General features: G+C 43.6%; 1 protein-coding gene and 1 non-coding gene across 2 annotated transcripts in view; one reads left to right on the top strand and one right to left on the bottom strand.

Moving 5' to 3' along the window:
- Positions 1-26,475, top strand: part of LOC145414458 (cadherin-99C-like) — a 66,161-nt gene that overhangs the window by 2,226 nt on the left and 37,460 nt on the right. The window contains exons 3-8 of the mRNA XM_080284014.1: positions 17,865-17,987; positions 19,607-19,664; positions 20,016-20,185; positions 20,833-21,065; positions 21,931-22,060; positions 22,346-22,570. Of these exons, the coding sequence (XP_080140140.1) occupies positions 17,865-17,987; positions 19,607-19,664; positions 20,016-20,185; positions 20,833-21,065; positions 21,931-22,060; positions 22,346-22,570 (939 nt within the window). The remainder of the gene's footprint in view (positions 1-17,864; positions 17,988-19,606; positions 19,665-20,015; positions 20,186-20,832; positions 21,066-21,930; positions 22,061-22,345; positions 22,571-26,475) is intronic.
- Positions 21,777-21,895, bottom strand: LOC145414483 (5S ribosomal RNA). The gene has a single exon (XR_013899902.1). It is a non-coding gene; the product is annotated as a 5S ribosomal RNA (ribosomal RNA).

Below are 26,475 nucleotides of genomic sequence, written 5' to 3' on the forward strand. Positions count from 1 at the left end.
CTAAAAGGGTTGGTGGTGGGTTAGTGCCCCACCCCGTAAAAAGAACCAACTAAAAAAAGGGAAAAAAACGCCTCGGACCAGGACGGACCATACGTTGACGACTAAGGAACGGACAAAGGACATTCTTAGGGTGGGAACATGGAATGTGAGAGGAGTGAATGATGAAGTGAAAGAGAGATTGTTCAGGTGCTTGAGGATGCAAAAGTGGATATATATGGACTGACTGAAACTAAATGGGAAGGTGAAAGGGTGAGAGAATGGGAATATGGTGTAGGTATATGTGCGGGAGTCAATGAGAATGAGAGGGCAAGAGAGGGAGTATGTCTGATGATAAACAAGAAGTGGAAGGAGAATATAAGAGAGTATGGAACAGTGGGTGCAAGGATTGTATGAGTGAGGATGAAAGTAGGTATACAAGCATGGGCGATTGTATGTGTGTATGCCCCGACAGAGGACCGAGTGGCAAGAGTGAAAGATGAGTTTTGGGCGAGAGTAGAAGCATGTATGGACAAATTTGAGAGGAGCGAGAGAGTGTTTTTGATTGGAGACATGATTGGCAAAGTTGGGAATGTACGAGTGGATGGAGTGGTTGGTCAGTGGGGTGTGCCAGTTGAAGTAGATGGGAATGGTAGTGCTTTGGTGGACATCTGTGCTGGTAAGGGGTTGGCAATAGCCAACACCTACTTTCGCCATAAGATGATCCACCGGTATACATGGAGAGTAATGAGGAGGATGGATGGTGAGCTTGTTGAACGAAAGCCAGTGATAGACTATGTGTGTGTGGATGAGCGAATGAGAAGACAAGTGTTGGATGCAAGAGTGTGGAGAGGGTGGGGGAATGGAGTCTCGGACCATCACTTAGTGATGGCCAAGGTAAAGCTGCAAAGAAAATGGTTGAGGAGACAAAGGGGAAGACAGGAGGAAACAGCCCCTCTGACAAGAGTGGAGAAATTGCAAGAGAGTGAGAAAATGGCAGAGTATAAGAGCATAGTGGAAGAAAGATTGGGAAGGTATGAGCTAGAGCAGATGGAAGGGGTGGAAGACGTATGTAAGATATTCACGGAAGAGATAGGTGCAGCGTGTGAGGCGGTTTGTGGAGTGAGGAGGAGATGCAAGGGTGTGCAAGGGACAGTATGGTGGAATGATGAGGTGAAACGAGCTGTGGAACAAAAGAAGAAGGCATATAGTGAATGGTTAGCGAGTAGAGGTAGGGGAGAAGATGAGAGAGAGAAGAGAGAGGTATATGTGAGCAGGAGAAGGGAGGTGAAGAGACTGGTGAAGGAGAGTAAGAAGAAAGTGGATGAAGAGTTTGGGAGGAATCTGAGTGTGAAATGGAGGGAGAGTAAGAAATTGTTTTGGAAGGAGGTAAAGAAAGTAAGGCAGTGTGAAAGGGGAAATAGTAGGGGAGTGAAAGATAGGAATAATAGATTGTTGGTGGAGAAGAGAGAGAAATTGAGGAGATGGAAGGAGCACTTTGAGGATTTGTTGAATGTAAAAAGTGAGAGCAGTGCGAGTATAAGTGGTTGGGGAATGGCTGGGAGAAGAAGAGATGAGAGGAGGGAGGAAGAGATCAGTAGGGCGGAAGTAGTGCAAGCATTGAAGAAGATCAAGTTGGGAAAGGCCCCAGGAATTGACATAGTGTGTGGTGAAATGCTGAGGTATGGGGGTGAGAATGTTGTGGAGTGGATATGGAAGTTGTGTAGATTGGCTTGGGAAGAGGGAAGGGTTCCAGAGGACTGGAAATCAGGTATAATTGTTCCTTTATACAAAGGAAAAGGAGAGAGAGAAGTATGTGGTAACCACAGGGGTATTTGCCTTCTTAGTGTGACTGGTAAAATATATGGTAGAATACTCATCGATAGGGTTAGGCATATGACAGAGGAGCTAATTGGAGAACAAGAGGGATTTAGGAAGGGAAAAGGGTGTGTAGATCAGATATTTGTTCTAAGATGTTTAGTGGAGAAGTATCTTGAGAAGGGAAGGAAAGTGTATGCTGCCTTCATGGACATGGAGAAAGCTTATGACAGAATAGATAGGCAAGGTATGTGGAAGGTACTAAAAATATATGGAGTGGAGGGGAAATTATTGAGTGCTGTGAAGGGTATGTACGAAGGAGCTAGGGCTACGGTGGGAGTGGATGGTGAGCTGAGTGAGTTCTTTGATCTCAATGTAGGACTGAAACAGGGTTGTGTGATGTCTCCAGGGCTGTTTAATATATACATGGATGGGGTTGTAAAGGAGGTGCAGGGTAGGGCAGTGGATGTGGGGGTGGCTCTAATGAATAAGGGTGAGATTTGGAAGATTCCGGTGTTGTTGTTTGCTGATGATACAGTATTATTGAGTGAAGATGAATGGGAGTTGCAAGGATTGGTGAATGAATTTGGGACAGTGTGTAGGAGGAGGAAGCTGAAAGTTAATGTAAACAAAAGTAAAGTTATGGCGTTTGAGAGGAATGAAGTCACAGAATGTACAGTGAGGTTGGATGGTGAGGATATGGAGAATGTGAGTGCATTCAAGTACTTGGGTAGTGTGATGAGTAAGGATCGAACTTTGGGGGATGAAGTGTGTGAAAGGGTACAGCAGGGAGGGAAGGTTGTTGGTTCACTGAAGGCAGTGATGAGAAATAGGGAGGTGAGTATGGAAGTTAAGAAGTCACTGCATGATAGTATTGTGATCCCTACCCTGACTTATGGAAGCGAGGCGTGGACCTTGTAAGAGGGGAACAAGTCAAGAGTGAGAGCAGTGGAAATGAGTCACTTGAGAGGAGCATGTGGAGTGACATGGAGGGACAGGTTGACGAATGAAGAAGTGAAGGAACGTTGTGGGGTGGATGTGGATGTGGTTGAGAAGATTAGGAGAAATACACCTAGGTGGTTTGGACATGTGGAGAGAATGGAGAATGAAAGACTGACTAAGAGGGTGTATGTAGGTGAGGTGGAGGGAGGGAAAGGGAGGGGTAGACCGAGGATGAGGTGGAGGGATGGAGTTGAGAGGTATATGAGGGAGGGGGGGGTGAGTCGGGGGGAGGGTAGTCAAATGGTGGGTGACAGAGCGACTTGGAGGCGTTTTGTCTGCGGCCACCCTTTACGGGATTAGGGCGTCGGGCTATAGATAGATAGATAGATAAGTTTGTTTTACTTGTTGATATAATTTCAGTAATATTTTCTGTTGTCGCTGTTCAAAAGTTGTTAGAAATTATATTGTTTTGTCCTAGATATAATTATGTTTGTCTTAAAATTGTCAGGAAGTGGTTTCATTTTGTCCCCTAAAAATTTGTCAAAAATATTATTCTTTGAGTGTTACCGTACATGTCAACAAGTGGGTTGGCGGAGGGTTAGTGCCCCTCCCTGTAAAACACCTAACTCAGAGACAGACGGCCACCCCATATGAGATTGTGGCGTCTGGCTATAGATAAATAGATAGATAGTGTTACAAAAAAATCCAAATAAGTATTATGTCCGTTACGAAATTGTCAGAAATAAGTTTGTTTTGCGTCTCTTGAAATAGGCTATACCATCAGATTTTTTCACTCTTTCTCACGTAATTATCTAGTCAGTTTCTAAGGGCGAAAGTAATATTGTTTTGTCCTCTGTTTTACGTTCTTATTCACCTTCGTTTGTTTTGAGGTGTTTGGTAGGCGTGTGAGTTAGGATGCACACAAAAACAAGCATAGATTAGGCCTAGGGAAGTTCTGGAGATTGTCGGTGGTTTATGAAAATGGGCAGAGAGATTGATGAAGGCAAATTGTGGGACTGGATTGTTGATGTGTGTGTGTGTGTGTGTGTGTGTGTGTGTGTGTGTGTGTGTGTGTGTTAACTTTCTAGCCCATGTGTTTGCCAAATTATATATACTACTGCCAAAGCATTGTGTGTGTGTGTGTGTGTGTGTGTGTGTGTGTGTGTGTGTGTGTGTGTGTGTGTGTGTGTGTGTGTGTGTGTGTGTGTGTGTGTTAACTTTCTAGCCCATGTGTTTGCCAAATTATATATACTACTGCCAAAGCATTGTGTGTGTGTGTGTGTGTGTGTGTGTGTGTGTGTGTGTGTGTGTGTGTGTGTGTGTGTGTGTGTGTGTGTGTGTGTGTGCGTGCGTGCGTGCGTGTGTATACTACCAAGCACACGCAACCGTATTATGAAGGTGTCAAGTGTAAAATAACTCACCATAGAAAAGGTGTTACGGAGTTCTCCCACTGTCACTGTGTTGTTGTCTTCTTGGTTATTCTTCATGAAAGGCAAGGAAAGAGGAAGACAGGTAGGTAGATGGGAAGACAGCCTTGTATTGCTGTTTCTGTCTCTGTGTCACCATCTCGCTGTGTTTCCTACTTTCTTCCCTTCCTTCCTTGAAAGTAGAGAGAGAGAGAGCGTGTCGACGAGCGTATAACCTTATTTAGCTCTCTGTATTCTGTGTCACCGTGTCTCTATGTCTCTCTGTCTGTGCTTCTGTGTCGCCTTCTTCCCTGCCTGGCGCACTGAAGGGAAGAAAGGATGGAGTGAGGTAGGCTACGAGAGCAATCAACACAATTATGGTACACATCAGAGAGGGCAATGTCGGCCACGAGAGTCCAGGGTGTGTGTGTGTGTGTGTGTGTGTGTGTGTGTGTGTGTGTGTGTGTGTGTGTGTGTGTGTAGGAAGAGCAGGTGTGTGAGATGAGCAGGTGTGGAGAGGAAAGGATGAAGGAAGAAAGAGCTGTAGAGAGAAAAGGTTACACATATGAAGCGTGGACAGGTGTGGAGAGAAGAGGGTGAGGCAGGTGTGTGAAGGTGATGCAGGTTTTGTGAGGGTGAGGCAGGTGTGTGAGATAGGCAGGTGTGGAGAGGAGAGGGTGTGGGAAGAAGGAGCTGTAGAGAGAAAAAGGTACGTGTGTGAGGCGTGGACAGGTGTGGAAAGGAGAGGATAAGGCAGGTGTGTGAGGGTGAGGCAGGTTTTGTGAGAGTGAGGCAGGTTTGTGAGGAAGTAGCAGATGTGTGTGGGTGAGGTAAATGGGTGAGGCAAGTGTGTTTGTGGATGAGGCAGGTGTGTGAGGGTGAGACAGGTGTGTATGTGTGTGAGTCAGGAGAGAGAGAGAGAGAGGGAGGGAGGGAGGGAGGGAGGGAGGGAGATGTGATTGTTATCAGATCAATCTTGGAGGTGAGCAATGGGGAGGGAGGAAGCAGATGTGGAGAGAAAGGAGGGAGGAGAAAAAGAAGAGGAAAGAGGTGGTGTTGAGGAGAGGGAAGAAGGAGGTGTGGAGAGATATAGCTGTGCGGAGAGGAAGGAGGCGGATGTGGAGAGACGTGGAGATGAGGAAGAGAAAGAGGAGGGAAGGAACGTACGGAGAGAAGGGTGGAGACAGATGGGGAGAGAAGAGGAGGTAAGGAGGAGAAGGGGGAGGGAGGAGGTAGAGGGAGGAGGAATGTGAAATTTAAGATGCTGTGAAGAAGGGATGTGTTGTGTCCTACCTGAATATTCCACCTCATCGCACCTCACCTCCAGGGCTGGTGGTGAGAGAGAGAGAGAGAGAGAGAGAGAGAGAGAGAGAGAGAGAGAGAGAGAGGTAAAGTGGAGGTGAGGTAGGTGACCGAGTGAGAGTGGTAAGAAAACAGGGAGAGTGAGTCGGGCAGGAGGCAGGGAGAGGAGGGGGGAGGGAGGAGGGAGAAGGGGAGAGGGATGGCAGAGAGAGAGAAGGGGGGGAGGGAGAGAGGGAAGCCACAGGGAGAAAGAGTAGGAAAGGCAAGGAGAGGAGGATTGGTAGAGGGAGGGAGAAAAACAGAAAGTGGTGAAATGGGAGGCAGGGAGAAGGGGAGAGAGAGAGAGAGAGAGAGAGAGAGAGAGAGAGAGAGAGAGAGAATGGGAAGAGGGTATGAGAGATGCAGAGGAAGGGAAGGAGGAGGGGAGGGAGGGAGGGGGTGAAAGGAAGAGTGGTAAGGGTGCTAGCAAGGTGATAAGGGGGTAAGGTGTGAGGGCAGAGAGAGAGAGAGAGAGAGAGAGAGAGAGGGGTGATGAAACAGGAAGAGTGAGTGTTGAGGTGGGGGAGGTGACATCAAGGCAGGGAAAAGTGGATGGAAGAACTGCATGTAAGACAAATATAATAAGAAAGAGAGAGAGAGAGAGAGAGAGAGAGAGAGAGGCAGAATATAATTACGTCTGCCATAGAACTCCCTAGCACACACACACACACACACACACACACACACACACACACAGCGACTAGTTTTTTTTTTTTTTTTTTTTTTTTTTTAGAGGCCGGCAAACAGGTTCGGCGAGTGGCTGGGAGAGAAGGAGAAAGCTGGGGTGAGGGAGAGGAGGGAGAAAGGGAGGGGGTAAGGGAGAGAGGAGGGACAACGGGAGGGGGTAAGGGAGAGAGGAGGGAGGGGGTTAGGGTAGGGAAGCGAAAGCAACACATAACCTAGCCTACCGAGCTGTGTGTGTGTGTGTGTGTGTGTGTGTGTGTGTGTGTGTGTGTGTGTGTGTGTGTCGCTGTTCTTGTCCACTTGCTAAGTATTGTAGTACATGCATTAGCAATACTCTGTTTACTTTAACTTGACTTAAAATTGCCATCCTCCAACTTGAATACTGAGCTGTAAAAAAAAGAATAACACTAGAATATGATGCTGGTCACGATGAAGTGCTACTGAGCTACGTGAAATAAGGTGGAACAGGACGACAGTATCATCTAAGGTGGAAAAAAAAAAAAAACTATAGTACTGTCAGTCTCTGACGTACACATCTTTTGTTTTTTATGCAAGAAAGAAGGAACCCAAGGCCAGGAGCCCGCAAGATTGTTCTCTCGAAGAAAAACAATGACAAGTTAACAGAGAGCCAAATTCAAGATCCGTTCATTTCGAGATGCCTGGACACACTGCGTTTGAAAGACTGGAGATCATAGGCAGCAGGAAAAACAGACAGAGGAGAACAGTTCCGGAGTTGACCTGTTGCATACATGACTGGAAGTAACAGTTAAACTCTTTCACGTGGCCCAGGTTATCGTCCCTTTGCAGCTTATTTCATGTATGAGTGACAGAAATAATGCTAAGGCACTACTTATTTTCAATGGCAGTTCTTTGTGACTATTAGCATTTTCCAGTGCTAATCTATTGCTACAACACAACATTCAAGTGGGAGAGATGGCAGTTTTAGGCCAAGTTAGAGTGAGAAGAGTGTAGCCAACTTTCCAACAGTCTCTTGTCTTACCGATGAAGGATAGAATGGTACAGAGATGAGATGTGTTTTTGTTAACGTCCTTTGCATGGGACGAATATTGTAGATTTGGAGTATTTGATTTCTGTCTGTTGGAGAAAAATTGCTTGACTGAGAGAGAGAGAGAGAGAGAGAAAGAAAGAGAGAGAATGAATAACGCAAAACTAGCACCAAGCCATATTCTGCCTCTACTGGCGTTGAAGTGGTATTGGCATGAAAGTGGTGTAAGGGAGAAAGGTCAGCGTCAATGGGAAGGCCTTAAACTACTCCTGTCTTGACGCTAAAATTCTAACTACAACTACTACTACTACAACTGATGATGATGATGATGATGATGATGAGGAGGAGGAGGAGGAGGAGGATAATGATGATGATGATGATGATGAGGAGGAGGAGGAGGGGGACGAGGATAATGATGATGATGATGATGAGCGTTGCAGAACACAAAATGGCAAATTCGGTAGAGAAACTAGAAAAGAATTTGTAGAGATTGTGGCCATAGCGAGATTGCTGATGATTGTGTGGCGGTGGAGGGGGGGGGCGGAAGGATGTGGAGGCGTGGTGGAGGGAAAGCTGTTGGAGGAAGTGGTGGAGGAGGTGAGCTGTGTGTGTGTGTGTGTGTGTGTGTGTGTGTGTGCAAAAGCGTTGGTGATGGTGGTAGTGGTGATGTTGAAGGTGGTGGTGGTGGTGGTGATGATGGAGGGATGCAGGGATGAAGGAAGGAGGGAGGGAGGAATGGAAGGATAGAAGGAAAGAGAGTGGAAAGGATACGTGAATAGAATGAGTGAGGGGGAAGGGTCGGATGAATGGATGGAAGGATGGATAGAGAGAAGACTAGATGAATAAAAGGAGGGAGAGAGGGTAAGAGGGAGGGTTGATGGATGAAGGGAAAGGGTGAATGGATAAAATGGAGGGAGGGAGAGAGGGAGGGATAAAAGAGGGAGGAATGGATAGACGGATAAAGGGAGGTATGGAGGGAGGTGAGGCGGGGAGGGAGGCCAAGAAATGCACTCTATCTAGGTCACACTCATATAAATGGCATGCAAGGAGACACATCCTGTACACTCAATAGATACATCATTACTGGAGCCACTGGTAGATAGAGCCCGATAGATACATGAATACAGAAGCCAAGGAGCCACTGGTAGATAGAGCCTGATAGATACATGAATACAAGAGCCTCTGGTAGATGTAGGCCGATAGATTGATACGTGAACACAGTGCCTTCAGGTCAGTTTACAAACCATCCACAAGTAGGAGAAGAAGAAAGAGAGAGAGAGAGAGAGAGAGAGAACACTAACCCCGCTTCTCTGGAGTGAGGTAAGGAAGGATATATTAATGTGATATTTCCGGTGGGTGAGAAAGTAGGGGGAGGGGGAGAGAAAAGGTGACAGGGGGAGGGGAGGGGGTAGTAATGGGAGGGGATGTGGTGGGAGGCTGTAGGGAGGTGGGAGGAGAGGGAAGGGGTGAAAAGATAGGACTGGGAGGGATGGGGTGGGAGTAAGTGGAAGAAATAAGAGGAGGGGGGGCGTTGTGGAAAGGTGATGATGATGATAATGATGATGATGATGAGGAGGAGGAGGAGGGAGGGAGGGAGGGAGGGAGGAAGAGATTGCGGAAGGTTGGGTGGAGGAGGAGGGGTGGGAGGCTATGATGAGGAGTGACCAGCCTGAGTTGGGGGGAAGGGGGGGTAGATCCTGAGAGGAGAAAGTTGACCCTCCAGTGGTAGGACGCTCTGACCGGAGAAGGTGGGGGGAGGGGGCAGGTAGGTGGGGGAGGGGGGGAAGGGAAGGGAAAGACCTGGAGAGAGGAAGAAGGGAAAACAGGGGATGGGGATGAAGTGGGGCGGGGGACAGGGAAAGGAGGAAGGAGTATATTTGAAGAGAGAGAGAGAGAGAGAGAGAGAGAAGGGGGTGGTTGATTGATATAGGAAGTAACATTGGGATAGTGGGTGAAATTTGGAGATGATGGAAGGTAGGGAAGAGAAAGGGAAAGGAAGATGAAACACATGTGGAGAGAGAAAGGAGGAAGAACAAAGAAGAGAGAGAGAGAGAGGGGGGGTGGAGGTGAGGAGGCAAGTCTAGCGAAAGGAAAGAGAAAGAGGTGAGTAAAAAGGAAGAGAAGAAAGGGGGATGGAAGACAGGAATGAAAGGAAGGAGAGAGGAAGGGAGGCAAGTAGAAAGAGAGAGGAGAGAGGAGAAGAGGCAAAAGGAGACGGGAGAGAGAAGGGGAGAGACATGAAGGGAGGGAAGGGGGAAAGGCTGGCAGGAGGAAGGAACAGGGAGGGTAGGGGAGGTAGGAAGGAGAGAGCTAAGGGAGAAACACTGGCACCTGAATGCTAACACACAGGACTGTTTGTTTGGTACAGAGTGTGATGGCAGGAGCGATTGTCTGCATTAATAATGTTTGCTAAATCCCACTTATCCCCTAGAACACGACCCGCAGCTATCAGTGTTACGCCAAGGTCCCCAATTCTATTATTAGGTGAAGAAGAAGAAACAGACTGAATTCACCAATGCAGGCAGCCAGAGAAAGACCCCCAGTAGCGAGGGAGTGCATGAACGCAATATTTAACCCCTTATTTCCAAAAGTGTTCCCTGCATAACACAGTGGTCTGGTGGCGGGAAGCGTGAAATGTGCAAGACTTCCTGCGTGTAATAGGGATGTTATTCAGGGGCGGATCCAGCACTTAGGAAGGGGGGAGGGGATGTCTTTCGTAGCAGAATTACCTCAAGTTTTTTCAATCCATGCTGTTTCATTACCATATTTGTCAAAACTTTAACAAGTTCTCGTTTTCATTGGAATGCTTCTGTGTATGTGTATTGCATGGATTATGGTAGATGACGTTGTATTTGTATTACGAGTGACAATTAATCTGCCGAAAATTATGGGAGACGTACACCTCCTAAATGCGTGCCTGTTATTATTATTATTATTATTATTATTATTATTATTATTATTATTACTATTATTATGATGATGATGATTATTATTATATGTGTGACGGTTGTTAAGCTTCAGTAAAGCTGAAGTGTATCATTAAAATAACTAAATATTCTTCATGGCACTCTGTTATAGATATTCACCCCTTCCCCATCTCTCAAAGGATAAATATAATACAGATTTATTCATTTATTATTTTTTTTTTTCATGTAGGTGATGTTTTTGGGTCGCGCCTGTTTGTATTCCTGTCCTTCTTCTCGAATTCGAATTTTTTAAAGTCTCGATTTTTATTTAATAGGTTGGTAACTATTGGCTCTACGTAGGTCAAGCTCCAAAATTAACTTCCTAGGTCAAGGTCATCTGAGTGGAGGAATGTACCCTATATAGCGAGCGTTTGTCCTCATCTTAGGGTTAATCAAGTTTGTTTCTCACCAGGTGCAGCAAAAAATGGAGACACTCACACACACACACAAATTTGTACCAAGAGTAAGAGGGAAAGAAAACAGGAAAAAGGAGTGGTTTAATAGAAGGTTTATGATAGCAAAAAGAGAGAAAGATAAGGCATGGAACAATTGGAGAAAGAGAGGTAACAACAGAACAAAGGAAGAATATAAAAGAACAAGAAATGAATACACAATAATACGTAGAGAAGAAGAAAGGAATTTTGAAAAAGGTATAATAGACAAATGCAAGGATGAACCCAAACTGTTTTATAGATTTGTTAATGGCAAACTGAAACAAAAGGAAGGAATCACCAAACTGAAAGTAGAAGGAGAGGTCTTTAAGGATGCGGCAATGCAAGCAGAAATAATGAACAAACGTTTCCAGTCAGTTTTCACTAAAAAAAAGGAGCTTGTGGAAGGGGAGGGAGTGATTAGAAATGTTCCGGTGATAAAAGATATAAAGGTGGAGGTACAGGAAGTGTATAAATTACTGGAAACTCAAGATGTAAGGAAAGCCCCAGGACCTGATGGAATTTCTAATTGGGTACTGAAGGAATGCAGAGAACAACTGGCGGATAAAATCCACAGTTTAATCGTATGCTCACTGGAAGAGGGGAAAGTGCCACAAGAATGGAAGAGGGCAAATGTGGTACCAATTTACAAGGGAGGAAACAGGGAAGAACCCCTGAATTATAGACCAGTGTCTCTAACCAGCATGGTCACAAAATTGTGTGAGAGAATCCTGAAAGACAGATGGATAAAATATCTGGAAGAGATGAATATTTTGGCTGAATGTCAGTTTGGATTCAGAAGTGGAAGGTCATGTGTTTCTAACTTGTTGAGTTTTTACTCAAGAGCGATTGATGTGGTACAGGAGAGAGATGGTTGGATGGATTGTGTGTACTTAGACTTAGAGAAGGCCTTTGACAAGGTACCTCATAAGAGACTAATGTGGAAACTAGAATATATAGGAGGATTGAAGGGGAAACTTCTGGAATGGATGAGAGACTTTTTGAGAGACAGACAAATGAGGACAGTAATAAAGGATAGGATGTCTGGATGGAGGGAAGTAACAAGTGGAGTCCCTCAAGGCTCGGTGTTGGTGCCAGTAATGTTCCTGATTTACGTAAATGGTATGGTAGATGGAGTGAACAGTTATGCAAGTCTGTTTGCTGATGATGTAAAGATCTTGAGGAAGGTAGAGGTTGAGGAGGATTGTAAAATACTGCAGGAGGATTTGGATAGGATACACGACTGGAGCCGGACGTGGGAAATGAAATTTAATGTAAAGAAATGTAAAATATTGGAAATGGGTAAAAGTACCAGGAGGCCATCACTGAATTATTTGTTGGGTAATGAATTAATCACAAAAAGGAGAGAAGAGAAAGATTTGGGAGTGCTGGTCCAAGATAGTTTGTCACCAGAAAAGCACATTAACAAGATAGTTGGAGAGACTTATAAACTCCTGACTAACATAAGAGTAGCATTTCATTATATGGATGAGGAGATGATGAAAAAATTGATAGTGGCCATGATCTGCCCCAGGTTAGAATATGCAGCGGTAGTGTGGTCCCCACACAAAAAGAAAGATATAAACAAGACCGAGAGAATACAAAGAACAGCAACTAAGATGGTCCCCAGTCTGACAGACCTGTCATACAGAGAGAGGCTGGAAAAACTGAATTTGCCTTCCTTAGAGGAAAGGAGAAAGAGGAGAGACATGATTTGTGAGGAGTAGACTGTAGCACCAGTCGAGCAGGGCAATACTCCCGAGGTGGATGGAAAGCTGATGACAGGGAGTGCTGGAGCTCCCGTTTCATCAGCCCTCAGGACTAGTTCCTGACCACCCCCCTTTGCTGAACTTTTTCAGTGTCTCAGTTACACAGAGAGTAGGCCAGCATGCTCTCCAGTACAAATTTCTCTAACTATCTTCACCAAACTACATGCACAGTACACACTACATTTCCTATTCAAAATTCACCAAAAATGGCGTCAATTCACCCAGCCTCGGAGTCCCCAGGGGGGGGGACCATAAATGCCCCCGCCATCTGCCCCTCTCCCGGTGACGACTCGAGGTGCCTGGAACCACTGTCTGACTCTCTTCTTCTTCATTTCTGCAACATTCGCGGCCTTTCATCTAACTTTCGCTCTGTTGAGCACCACCTCTCCTCTAAACCTCACCTTCTTTTTCTAACGGAGACTCAGCTGTCTGAGGCAACTGACAGCAAACCCTTTTCTGTATCCTCCTACCTTCTCTATACTCATTTCAAAGCCAAAGGTGGCTGTTGTGTATACATACGCAACTTAATTCTTCTGAATTCTCCACACTCTGGCTTCGGCTTTCCTGTCATTCTCTGACTAAATATATCTGTGCTGTTTACTTATCCCCTAATTCTACTGACTATCAAAAATTCTTCGACTATCTTACTTCTACGATGGAACACATTCTGTCCATTTCTCCTTTCTCTGAAATCTCCATTCTTGGAGATTTCAATGTTCACCACCACCTTTGGCTCTCCTCTCCTTTCACGGATCCACCTGGTGAACAAGCCTACATCTTTTCTATCCTTAATGACCTAGAGCAGCTTGTACAGCACCCTACCCGTATCCCTGACTGCCTTGGAGAGAGCTCCAACATACTTGACCTCTTCCTCACAACTAATCCTTCTGCTTACTCTGTTAATCTTTTCTCTCCGTTGGGCTCCTCCGATCACAACCTTATTACCTTAACCTGTCCTATCACTCTGGTACGGCCTGTGGACCCTCCAGGGAAACGTCGGCTGTGGCATTTTGGAGCAGCAGACTGGGAGGCCCTCAGGCAGTACTTCTTTGATTTTCCCTGGAATGATTATTGCTTCCATGGCCGTGAGCCATCTGAGTGTGCCTTGCGCATTACGGAGGTTATTCTCTCAGGCATGGAAGCATACAGTCCTTTCTCATATCCTTTGACTAACGCAAGAAAGCCTTGGTTTAATCACGCTTGTTCTAATGCTGTCCGCAACAAGGAGAAGGCCTACAAAAGGTACCGGAGCCAACCCACCCCTGAATCACATAATCTTTACGTTTCTGCCCGGAATTGTGCTAAGTCTGTTCTTCGCTCTACTAAAAATAATTTCATCCATACTAAATGCTCTCAACTCTCCAACTCGAATTCGTCCCGCTCCTTCTGGCACCTTGCCAAAAATCTTTCTAACAACTTTACCTCATCATCCTTCCCTCCTCTTTTCTGCTCTGATGGTTCTGTAGCTATTTCTTCTACTGATAAAGCAGATCTCTTCGCACAGACTTTCTCCTCCAATTCCACCTTAGACGATTCCGGTGCTGTTCCTCCATCACTTCCCCCTCTGACTTCCTCATGGCTGACATTAAAATTTCTTCAGTTGATGTATTTTCTGCCATCACTGGCCTCAGTACTAACAAGGCATATGGGCCTGATGGGGTCCCTCCTGTTGTTCTCAAGAACTGTGCTTCTGTGCTTACACCCTGCCTAGGCAAACTCTTTCGCCTTTGTCTGTCAACTTGTACCTTTCCTTCTTGCTGGAAGTTTGCTCTCATTCAGCCAGTCCCAAAGAAGGGTGACCACTCCCAACCCTCCAACTATCGTCCAATTGCTTTAACGTCCTGTATTTCAAAAGTTTTCGAGTCAATTCTTAATAGAAAAATTTTAAGGCATCTTTCCTATCACAACCTTCTTTCCGATCGTCAGTATGGGTTCCGTCAGGGACGCTCCACTGGCGATCTTCTCACCTACCTTTCAGACTCCTGGTCATCCTCCTTTCGGGACTTTGGCGAAAGCTTTGCCATTGCACTTGACATCTCAAAGGCTTTTGATCGAGTCTGGCATAAATCTTTAATTTCCAAACTGCCCTCCTACGGTTTCTATCCTTCTGTCTGTGCCTTCATCGCAAGCTTCCTTTCTGGTCGTTCTATAGCCGCTGTTGTAGACGGCCATCGTTCTTCTCCTAGATCTATCAACAGTGGTGTTCCTCAGGGCTCTGTCCTATCACCAACTCTCTTCCTTTTATTCATCAATGATCTTCTAAGTTGTACATCTAACCCTATCCACTCATACGCTGATGACTCCACCCTTCACCTTTCCATTCGGTTCCCGCAACGCCCATCTCAACAGTTACTTCAAGAAACAAGGGATGAGGCTATGGCACACCTAATGTCTGACTTGGCTCATATCTCTGACTGGGGTAAAAATAATATGGTTGTCTTTAATGCATCTAAGACTCAGTTCTTACACCTATCAACCCGACAAAATCTTCCACAGGTATACCCACTAATGTTTAATAATATTCAGCTTAATCCTGCATCATCCTTGAACATGCTTGGGGTTTCATTTACTCGGGACTTGTCTTGGAAAGATCATATTACATCTCTTGTAAAATCTGCTTCCAAGAGATTGTGCGCGTTTCCACTCGCTCTTTCTTTACCCCTGCACAATTGTTGACTCTATACAGGGGTTTTATCCGCCCCTGTGTGGAGTACAACTCTCATGTGTGGGGAGGCTCCCCACATACAGCTCTTCTCAATAGGGTGGAGTCAAAGGCTTTTCGTCTCATTAACTCTCCTCCTCTTACTGACTCCCTTCAACCTCTGTCTCTTCGCCGCACTGTTGCATCTTTATCTCTCTTCTATCGCTACTTTAATGGTCACTGCTCCTCTGAACTGTCTGCTTGCATTCCTCCACCTCTACGACGGGCACGTAGCACCCGTCTGGCAGCAAACTCTCATCCCTTTTCTGTCCAACTCTCTAATGCAAGAGTTAACCGTTACTCCCAGTCTTTCATTTATGCAACAGGTCAGCTCTGGAACTGTCTCCCTCTGTCTGTATTTCCTGCTGCCTATGATCTCCAGTCTTTCAAACGTAGTGTGTCCAGGCATCTTAAAATGATCGGATCTTGAATTTGGCTCTCTATTGTATTTTGTTTTTCTCTTGGAGGGAACTGTTACTGCGGGCTCATGGCCTTTGGTTCCTTCTTCCTCGCATTAAAAAAAAAAAAAAAAAAAAAAGTGTTCAGGACCATGGTGGGAGTAGATAAAATTGACAAAGAAGATCTGTTTGTATGGGATAAGAGAGCAACAAGAGGACACGGAATGAAATTGAAAAAGTCAAGCTGCTTGAAGGATATCAAGAAATATAGCTTTCCTTACGGAAGTATAGACTTATGGAATAGCCTGGACAGAGAGATCGTCCAGTCTAAAAACTTAAACGAGTTTAAAGCTAAATTTGACTTATTGAGAAACAGTGACGGAAACCCACGAGCATAGTACATTCCGTGTATATCACAATTAGGTATATTAGGTAAATACTTAAATATTTGGAACGACTTAGACAAAGAGGTGGTGCATGAGAAAAACATTCATGTGTGTAAAGGTAGACTTGATAAATGTGGATATGGAGACAGGACAACACGAGCATTGCTCAATTCCTGTATACTACAAATAGGTAAATACACAACACTGCACTACCTTCGTCTTGAATCATTTTATATCCCACCCACTTTTAGTTTTCCTGTAAAATTTCCCTTCGGCTGTTCCCCTTATATCCAGGTCGGAGTGTTGCCGGAGGGTGTAGTGGGTGAGTGGTGGGAGGAGAGCCCTGTCTTTGTATCCTTCTTTTGTATTGCGAGGCTGACTCCATTAATTCATCGATTTTTTTTTTTTTTTCGTAATTTTTCCTGCCGCGTGATATAACTCCTTCACCCTAGCATGGCTCATATTTTCGTCCTTTTGCAGCTTATTTCCCGTAGCTCAGAGGCAGATATGACGTGCTGTGGCTATACGTCCTTCTCATAAAACTTCCTCGTGACTTGCATCGACTTGTAGTGTTAATTCATTGTAACATCTCAGCGTTCAAAATGCAGAGATGGCAATTTTGGGCCAAGTAACAGTGGAAGTCTTAAAGTGAAGGGAGTCATATAAGCTACAGTATATAACCCCCCCCCCCAGTTCAAAGTCTTTCCTAAGCTGGTATTGAAGATCGTATTTAGGAAAGAATTTTATGTGTGTGGCGGTGAGGGAGAGGGGGCAATGGGGAGCGGAGTTTGGAAAGACTGATATGAAACATGAAGGAGATGGAGGGGAGGAATGAAACAGGTGAGGAATTAGGCTTTATGAAGAGTGGATGTGAGAAGGAAGTAAGGCAAACAGGAAGTGATCTTACGAAAAACAATGGGATGAGAGAAGGAGGCACTGAGCGTGAAAAATTTGGAGGAATTGCCTGAGATAACTGACGTATTTTTAGCTTCGGTTATAATTTCCTCCCAGACACCCAAAAGAGAAAGAAGTACACCTTAGTATGCTGGAAGTGTACAGAGGTGTAGAGGTAAAGACAGCTGAATATCGATAACTTATGGCTCCATGCTCTGATCTCAAAGTGGAATACACACTCCCAGTTTTTTGCAATTTTTGAAGTACATAACGAAGATGGAACATGTTTGGCTTCCTGTATGGTTGCTGACTGAATTATGAAAAGGAAAATAAGGAGGAATAGGAGTGGGAAAGGGAAGGGGGAAAGGGGATACGAAGGTAGGGAAAGAAGGAAGGATGGATATGAATAATGGGGTGTGGGAGGAAAGAGTGATGTGAGGGTCAGGGAGGGAAGAGTGATGTGAGGGTGAGGGAGGGAAGAGTAATGTAAGGGTGAGGGAGAGGTGGGAAAGTAACGGTGGTGGTGTGACCCTCCTTCATGTCACGTCCTGCCCCACTTCTTCAACCCCCTTCCCGGCCCCTCCCCTCCCCTTCCTCCAGCAGCTTCCTCCTTTCCTCCTCTTTCCAGTAGCTTCTTCCTTCTTCTGTTGCTTCTCTCCAGTAACTTTTCCGTTTCTTCCGTTCTTCAGTAGCTTCTTCTCGCCCCGTCTCTTCAGTACCCTCTCCCCATCCACTTCTCTCTAGTAACTTGTCACTTCCCCTCTCTTCAGTAACTTCTCTGTTTCCCCTCTCTTCAGTAATTTTTTCCTTCCCCGCTATGTCTTTTAACTTCTTCCCTTCCCCTTTCCCCACCTCAGTTCCATCCAGTGCATATTTTTTACCATTTCTTGTAGCTGGCTTCTTTTGCTCTTTCCCACAAACTTTCACTCCTTCTCGTCCTCCTCCTCCTTCTTTCATCTCTGGCCATAAAGGTCTTGACTAAGCATACCAACCCCAAGCCTCTATGCTTCAGGTGAGTGGCAAGTGAGTAGACAGTGAATGAACAGATGGCTTGTCAAGGTCCACAAGGAGGCTTAATTATTATTTACTGCAGTCATTTTGTGTTATCCTGTGCCATGATTTATGTGTTTAATGTTTATGTTGCAGATACTGTGTCGAGTGATTGGTGGTGAGCGTGAAGCTGCCATCCCTGTTATTGTGAGAGTGACAGACATCAATGACAACCCTCCTGTCTTCTCAGGTCTACCCTATGCAGTCACCATCCCTGAAGTGAGTCTTGTAAAAAGTTAAAATTAGTTATTTCAGTTTAATTTATATTCTATTGTGCAGCATATTATAACTGTTTCCTTGCATTAATGATAGCCAGACTTACCACTAACTTTGATGTAATGGCAGCTTGTTGACCGTAATTCAGGCAAATACTCCAATTCATAAAGTGAGAACACTCCTTAGTAGTGTCCTTTGGAGCTTAATCCTCTCTCTGATATTTTTTTTTAACCTTTCCCTCCACAACCTACCAAACTTGATCCTCTGTAACAGTATTGTCTTATACTGATATCCTAGCAATAGATTCACAGCACTCCAAAACTCAGCAAGCAGCAGGTCAGCTCCAACAGTACATACTTTCAGTAGAAAACTGGCTGACCCAAAACAGAATAACTGCTTCACCATCAAAATCAGCCATCCTTTTTTTCATTCCGCAGACATGAATATCAAACACACCCTCAAGTCACCCTCCTTAAACAATCACTCCTCTTCATTAGAAGTCATAAATTTTTTGGACAACTGTACTCTAAAACATGGCATTTTCTCAGGTATGAGTAACATCACTGTAAAGACATTTCACAAACTCACTGTATTGAAAATACTCATAGGCACTACCTTTGGACAGCAGAAAGTATCACTAAACACAGTTCTTTTGGACAATAATAAATTATTTAAGCCTCAGTTAGGCCTCCACCGTAGCGGCCAGAAACATGGAAAAGCTTAAAAAACAACACAGAGTTTTAGGTCCAGTAGCAGGATATACAAAGACCACATATATAAATCACTTGCACTGAAAAGTGAATGCACAGTTCTTCAAATTAAGGACCACATGAGTATCTAATGTACCATACACAATTCATCACCTCAGCACATGATGTATCCCACCCTTGTAACTTTACAGTATGATGCGTTATTGTATTCACTACCATGAAGAAACAAACAACAGACATCCCAGTACAGCACAGAATGCCTCAGCAGCATCCCTTTCCTTGCAGCTATACAGTTAATAAACATATATTGTACATAAACACATACCTACCACAGCCATTTAAAACCTACAACCATGCAGCTTCCTTCATGAACCCCCACCAGACATTCATCCCATAGAAGTTGCTGCTCTCAGGGAAATGGTGGATTCACCTAACCAACCTACAATTTGGCTATCACCATTCCCTGCTTCATAAATTTAACCCACAGTGCCCTCACCATGAACACTGTCCCCTCACACAGAACATAACAAAAATTTTTAATCACATTATACATCTCTCCCTCACAATATGGATAATTAATCCTTCAACATAACCTCAACAAAAGATGTTTGAGAATTTCTAGCCAAAGTTGCTAGTTTCCTGCAGTCCAGAAGCAACAATAAAACATGGTTTATGATAACCAAGGTGATGGCAGGGGATGCCCTCACATGGTGGTACTGATAATGGTGATACAGATGCCCTTCAGTTCCCACCCATCCCCTGAAAGGAGGATGGTGGACTTATGGAAAAAAGCAACAGCAACCTGAAATCCACTGGGTTCATATCCAGTTGAGCCAGAGGTCACAACAGCGAGAATAATAATAATCAGAGTGTGCATTATTCCATCATCAACTCTTGTCCTTTCCCCTTCAGGTGCAACCAGTGGGCAGCACCATCTTCAGGAATGTGCTGGCAGATGACCTTGATGCAGGTAATGTCTGCTTCATGTTCTCTAACCATTTCCATGTGCAGTGCTGTCTTGGAGTGTTAGTCACTTCATCAGAGTTATGGTTATGTCATTTTCATCATTCAGCATTTAGTCTGTGAGTTTGTGTTTATCCCATTTTTCTTTATGTCTTTATAACCCTTTGTCTGGTATTGATATCCCTTGGCTAAATATACCTGTCTAAAGCTAACCATGTGCAATTATGTACAGTAGTTCAAAAAGTTTATCCTAGCTGAATATAATCATCAGACAGTGACAGAAACAATGAAAAAAAAATCCAGGCTCAGTGGGTTAAATATTTTTCTACCATCTATAAAGAACTTGTTTCTCCCACAGGTGTGAATGGTCAGGTGGTGTACAGTATCGTACCGGGTGGCAGTAGTGGCTCTGGTGTTGATGGCTATGGGTACTTTAGCATCAATCTCCCTCATCAGGGCCTCGTCACCGTCAACCGCTCTCTCGACTATGAGAGGTCCTCGCTCTACTACCTCACCATCCTTGCATCGGTTAGCCCAAAAATTTATGGCGGATGCTGATGTTGTTGAGAAATGTGATGTAAACGTGAAACAGTTAACCTTTTGATTCTTCGGACAAATAACATTTGGAGTGCCACAGTTTCCCTCAGTTAAATAAAATGGTTTGAATTTAGCCTGAATATAATGATCAAGTACAGCCATGACAGTGAAAGGATTAAAATTGGCCTCATCATGAAAGTAATCTCACATGCAGCTGGACTCATTTATATCACCTTGTACATTTCTTTTGACTTTCTTCTTTCATCAGTAATATATACAGTATTGTGATTTTGATCATGCACTGTAGTAATTACTGCAGCCTGAGGTAAAATATGGTCTAGTGACATATCTTCTAGTTTATTATTACCACATCCAGATGAGTGTATTCAGCCTAGGAAAGACATACTGTACTGTATAATATTGAAGGATTATTTTAGGGAATTACTTAGAATGAAGAATAGGACTGATTAAGAGTTAATGTAAAAGAGGTGGAGGTGGTGGGGGAGGGGTAGGCTGAGGATGAAAATGGAGAGATGGGGTGGAGAGATACATGAGAGAAAAGGGGGTGTGAGTTGGAGAGAGGGCAGCCTAATAGCAGAGGACAGGATGACATGGAGACAATTTGCTTGTCTTACCAGGATCGTGCTGAGACAAATGCACTGAGCAGCACAGCAACCCTGACTGTGAGTGTGGCAGACAGTGATGACCAGGACCCTGTGTTTGAGTATGCCTCCTGTCCTCGGGTAGGCTCCATCTGTGCCAACCCTGAGTACACAGCCACCATCACGTCTGGTCAGGTGTCTGGAGTTCTCAGTGTGCGACCAGAGAGAATCCATGCAGTTGATCAGGACTCCCTTGCCACACCTGTCAGGTAGGTGAAGCCTCTAGTGTATTTGTTATGACCTAACAAAGATCGTTTTCCATTTTCAGCTTAGTTAATAGCGAAGTGTAGTTGGCTTGGAGAGTTGATTTGACTAGTAGCAATTGAGGAGACTCATTCCTATGTCATAACTGAGACTCATTGTATTTCATGCAGCCTCAACTTTATATTCAAGTTGTAGGAGCAAACCAATATTGTCAGGTAAAAACAGACTAACTTTAGTGGTTCCAGTCATTTAACATCAGTCATTTTTTTTTACAATTCCATAATTTTTACCTCCCCATTGGTCTGTATATATGTCAAGTTGCATTACTATGTTATAATAGGTGTACATGGACTGTACGGGAAATTGTATTTACTGTGTTCTGTTGTAACATAAACTAGATAATTATAATCTGCCAGTTGACGGAGTGTTGAATTTTTAAGGACTGTTGTTGTTTGCAAGAATTTGCAGATCTTCACATTATTGTAGTGTAATTTCTCTTTATTTCTACAGTAACCCATTCTACACATCATAGTCTTCCTGCTAGTACAGTGTTATGCATATATTATATAGTGCTTATTATTATTATTATTCTTTAATTTTTCATTCATTCATTGCCAGACGCCATGTATCCCAAATGGGGTGGCCAAGGGCTTAGAGTTAATTGTTTTACAGGGAGGGGCACTAATCCTCCACCAACCCCACTTGACACGTAGGGATGCCAACAGCATCTGGTGTTCCCAGGCAGTCACCCATCCAAGTACTAACCAGACCCAACGTTGCTTAACTTCGCTGATCGGACGGGAAGCGGTGTACTCAACGTGGTATGGCCTTTAATTAATTTATTTATTTATTTACTTTTACCCACGAAAGGTACTCGTTTATGTCAGGGCGGCCAGGGACCTACGATCGTCACTTCGCCATCAACCCTCAGACTGGTGCTGTCACCCACACAGCTGCTGTTGACCGTGCTGTTACACCACAGTTTGAAATCACAGTCAAGGTTAGCAGAATTACCTTAGACCCTGTGTCCAAGTTCTTGAAGTTAGTTCAGATACTTGTCTTCTTAGTCTTTTTATTAATCCAAAGCTTTTGCATGCAGCTCCAGAAGAAAAATTCTACATATAAGTAACTGTATTTAGTATGTTCTTGTCCAAGCCAGTACTTTTGTTTATTTTATTTATTTTTATATTATTATTTTTACCATTCTCATGGTTATTTAATGTTGCCTAATGCAGAAGAGGGATCGCATTGTTAACATGTGTTTAATTAAACTTTCGTTTGCAAGCTGACAGTATACATCTACAAACAGGCAGAGGAAGAGAGTGCAGCAAAGAGATTTGCCACTGCTCGCCTGGTAATCTCAGTGGCTGGAGTGGATGCATCACCTCCTGTGGTTGTTGCAACATCCTACACTGGCACTGTGGATGAGAACTCTGCTCCTGGCACCCCAGTCTATGATGACCACCCCAATCCTAAACCAGTAATGCTATCGGTGTCAGATCCTGATTTGGTATGTATGTCACTGCATTTTGTATAATGAAGATGTTATATATTACTTGAGTATTCAGTTTATAGTTTCTGATAAGGTGTGATAACTTAGAGGGACAAGGAAGATTTTAATAGACTTATTACCCTAGTTGCAGGGCAAGACTCCTTAGCACTATAAATATATGTATGTAAGATTTATTTGGTATTTGTAGATGATGTATATTCCAATTTCCACTCAATTAACGCCAGCATGCTGCAGAGATCAGTTCTGGCGCCAACCCTATTCCTGGTTCATATTAATGATCTCTTATCTGTCACCCACAATCCCATTCACTCATATGCAGATGACTCAACACTACATGGTTCATTCACACTCAGACACCTATTTACAAAGCCAAATATCTCTACCTCTCAACTCAGTACAGCCATCTCCATAAATCAAGATCTGTCTACGATCAGTGAATGGGGACAAAACAACCTTGTCTCTTTTAATGCTAGTAAAACTGAATATATACAGTTTACTAATAGACAGATATTGCCAGATTCGTACATTACCTTCAGTGCTACTAGTATTCCCATCTCCAATAGTATTGAAATTCTTGGCGTCTCACTTAACAATGCCCTCAGCTGGACCTCTCATGTCAGATCTCTTACTAAAACTGCCTCAAAGAAACTTGGAATATTGTACAGAGTCCATAACTTCTTTGCTGATGAGCAGTTAGCTATAATTTATAAGTCATGTGCGCTCTTAGCTTGAATATTGCTTACCCTTGTGGAATGGTTGTGGAGAGGTTGCATTAAAACAACTAGACAAAATTCAGAACAAAGCTGTTAGAATCATTAACAACCCTGCCATTACAAATAAACTACCTCTCCTGCAGGTAAGAAGGAATGTTGCCTCCCTTGCATTATTTTACAGATATTTTTATGGCAAATGCTCAGACAAAGTTGCATCCATGGTGCCACCTCTTCATGCCTTTCCTCATGCTACACGGGCATCTGGTAGCGCTCATGACTGGAATGTCACTCAGCCATATTGCAGAACTTCTGCCTATCAGAATTCTTTTATTCCCCGAACTGCATCTCTCTGGAACTCGCCTCCCCAGAGTTATTTCCCTCCAAATTTTAACCCACAGCTGTTTAAGTCTAACTGTTACAGATATTTTATGAACAGAGGACACCAGTAATCAGGTGTATGGATTATATTTTTGTATTCACTTGTTTTTCCTTCCTCTGTTCTGTTATTTAAAAAAAAAAAAAAAATCCATCCATCCATCCATTGCCATACACCATAATCCCGTAAAGGGTGGCCATTTGACTTTTAGTTATTTGTTTTACGGGGAGGGGCACTAACCCTCCAGATTTCAGTATAATATGTACCTATTTAGGATAATGTGTCACAGAGGAATAGTTTTCCTGATGTAGAATTAGAGGTAGACTAGAACTAAACAGGTAGAAAGTATCATTCATCATTCATCCATCATCCAATCCTACTGTACATTGCCTCATGAGGAGCATAGGAGCCCAGGGCTAGGCAAGTTGGTCATGACATTTAAGATGAGTGTGACCAGCCTCACTCATCTCTGAGTGGCAGTACGTGAGCAATAAACCCCAACCACCCCTTGGATATAAACCTTCAGTGGCTCAATCTAATTGGAATGCCGTAATAACTCACTAAACCACCAGGAGACAAAGTTTGGTTATATGGTTACCACCCAGTGCAGTAAACGATTTCCTGGTGTACAGGAAACCATTTGGCTTGTCACTTAGTGTAGAGTCACCCACAGGCAGAAGGAAGTGGAAAGAATGAAGGAAAGAAAAACTGAAGAAGGAGTGTAAAGTCACCTGTAGGCAGAAGGACATGGAAAGAATGAAAGAAAGAAAGACAGAAGAGGATGGAAGGAAAGAAGGATGGAGGAGAGGAAAGGGCAGACATCTGAGAGCAGCACTACATCGAGTGAGTGGATGGTGAATGTTCCCCCCTACCACATGTGTCAGTAAGGTTATATTTAGGATCAGCTGCAGTGGTTTGAACATGTGGAGTGACTCAAGGAAGGTAATTGTGTTAAGAAGTGTTTGTGTATGAATATGGATAGAAAAAGAATGTGAGACTGTCCCAGGAAATGTGAGGATAGATGCTGAGAGGTGATCTTATGGCTACAGAGTTGGCTAGAGAAGTAGCATGAGGACTGCTGTTGTACTGTGTTTGAACTCTTGATTTACTTAATATGTATGGTGCAGATTTCATTACTAAGATTTCAAAAGTGTTAGTAATTACTGTTTTACCTGTGAAACTAAAATCGTTAGTTGCAGCTGGTATTTTGTATGATCCTTGTGGATGTGCATGTGTTTGTGGTGTATGTAGGTCACTGTGAAGAGTTAGTAGAGATACTGTGTATTAGTTATAACCTAGTCTTACCAAGGAGAAAAAGAATGAAGGGCTGTATTTACCTATTTGTATTTACCTATTTGTAGTATACAGGAATTGAGCAATGCTCGTGTTGTCCTGTCTCCATATCCACATTTATCAAGTCTACCTTTACACACATGAATGTGTTTCTCATGCACCATCTCTTTGTCCAAGTCGTTCCAAATATTTAAGAATATACCTAATTGTGATATACACGGAATGTACTATGCTCGTGGGTTTCCGTCGCTGTTTCTCAATAAGTCGAATTTAACTTTAAACTCGTTTAAGTTTTTAGACTGGACGATCTCTTTGTCCAGGCTATTCCATAAGTCTATACTTCTGTAAGGAAAGCTATATTTCTTGATATCCTTCAAGCAGCTTGACTTTTTCAATTTCATTCCATGTCCTCTTGTTGCTCTCTTATCCCATAAAAACAGATCTTCTTTGTCAATTTTATCTACTCCCACCATGGTCCTGAACACTGCAATCATGTCTCCCCTCTTTCTCCTTTCCTCTAACGAAGGCAAATCCAGTTTTTCCAGCCTCTCTCTGTATGACAGGTCTGTCAGACTGGGGACCATCTTGGTTGCTGTTCTTTGTATTCTCTCAATCTTGTTTATATCTTTCTTTTTGTGTGGGGACCACACTACCGCTGCATATTCTAACCTGGGGCGGATCATGGCCACTATCAATTTTTTCATCATTTCCTCATCCATATAATGAAATGCTACTCTTATGTTAGTCAGGAGCTTATAAGTCTCTCCAACTATCTTGTTAATGTGCTTTTCTGGTGACAAACTATCTTGGACCAGCACTCCCAAATCTTTCTCTTCTCTCCTTTTTGTGATTAATTCATTACCCAACAAATAATTCAGTGATAGCCTCCTGGTACTTTTACCCATTTCCAATATTTTACATTTCTTTACATTAAATTTCATTTCCCACGTCCGGCTCCAGTCGTGTATCCTATCCAAATCAGGTACATCATGATTTTGTATAGAAAATTGTAGCACCATTTCTTCCTGTTGCAGCATGAAATACTCTCTTTTATAAATGAACCAAGTTAAGGGAGGGGAGAGTGGTTTGATTCTCCTAGTGAATGAAATGAGCAGATGGGCTGAACTCTGTGGTTCAGTGAATGGAGCTTGCAGTTCATTTGTCTAACAGTGTCTTTTTGCTGCCAGACAGATTTTCAAGATTACCAGATCAGAAATAATTTATCATAAATATACTGCAAGTACCTTCATATGAACCTTGGGGAAGGAAATAACATAAATGAGAACTGTGGGAACAGAGTTCTAGCAAGTCATATATCCAACCACAGAAATGAACCAGATAGATTTCTTATCACGCCAAAGTTACATGTTGAGTTTGGTTTGCCACACTGTAGGGAACAGTGTGGCAGACCCAACAGATTTTGTGGCCTGAACAAAGTTTAGGCAGTTCTCTCTTTGGCTCACCAGTGTTGATGGCTTTTCTGTCCACTCTGCACACGGAACTGGATGATTATGTGTACT

The sequence above is a fragment of the Coenobita brevimanus genome, chromosome 99, assembly GCF_032717465.1.
Source record: "Coenobita brevimanus isolate Jiangsu-jjx chromosome 99, ASM3271746v2, whole genome shotgun sequence".
NCBI classification, from domain to species: Eukaryota; Metazoa; Arthropoda; class Malacostraca; order Decapoda; family Coenobitidae; genus Coenobita; species Coenobita brevimanus.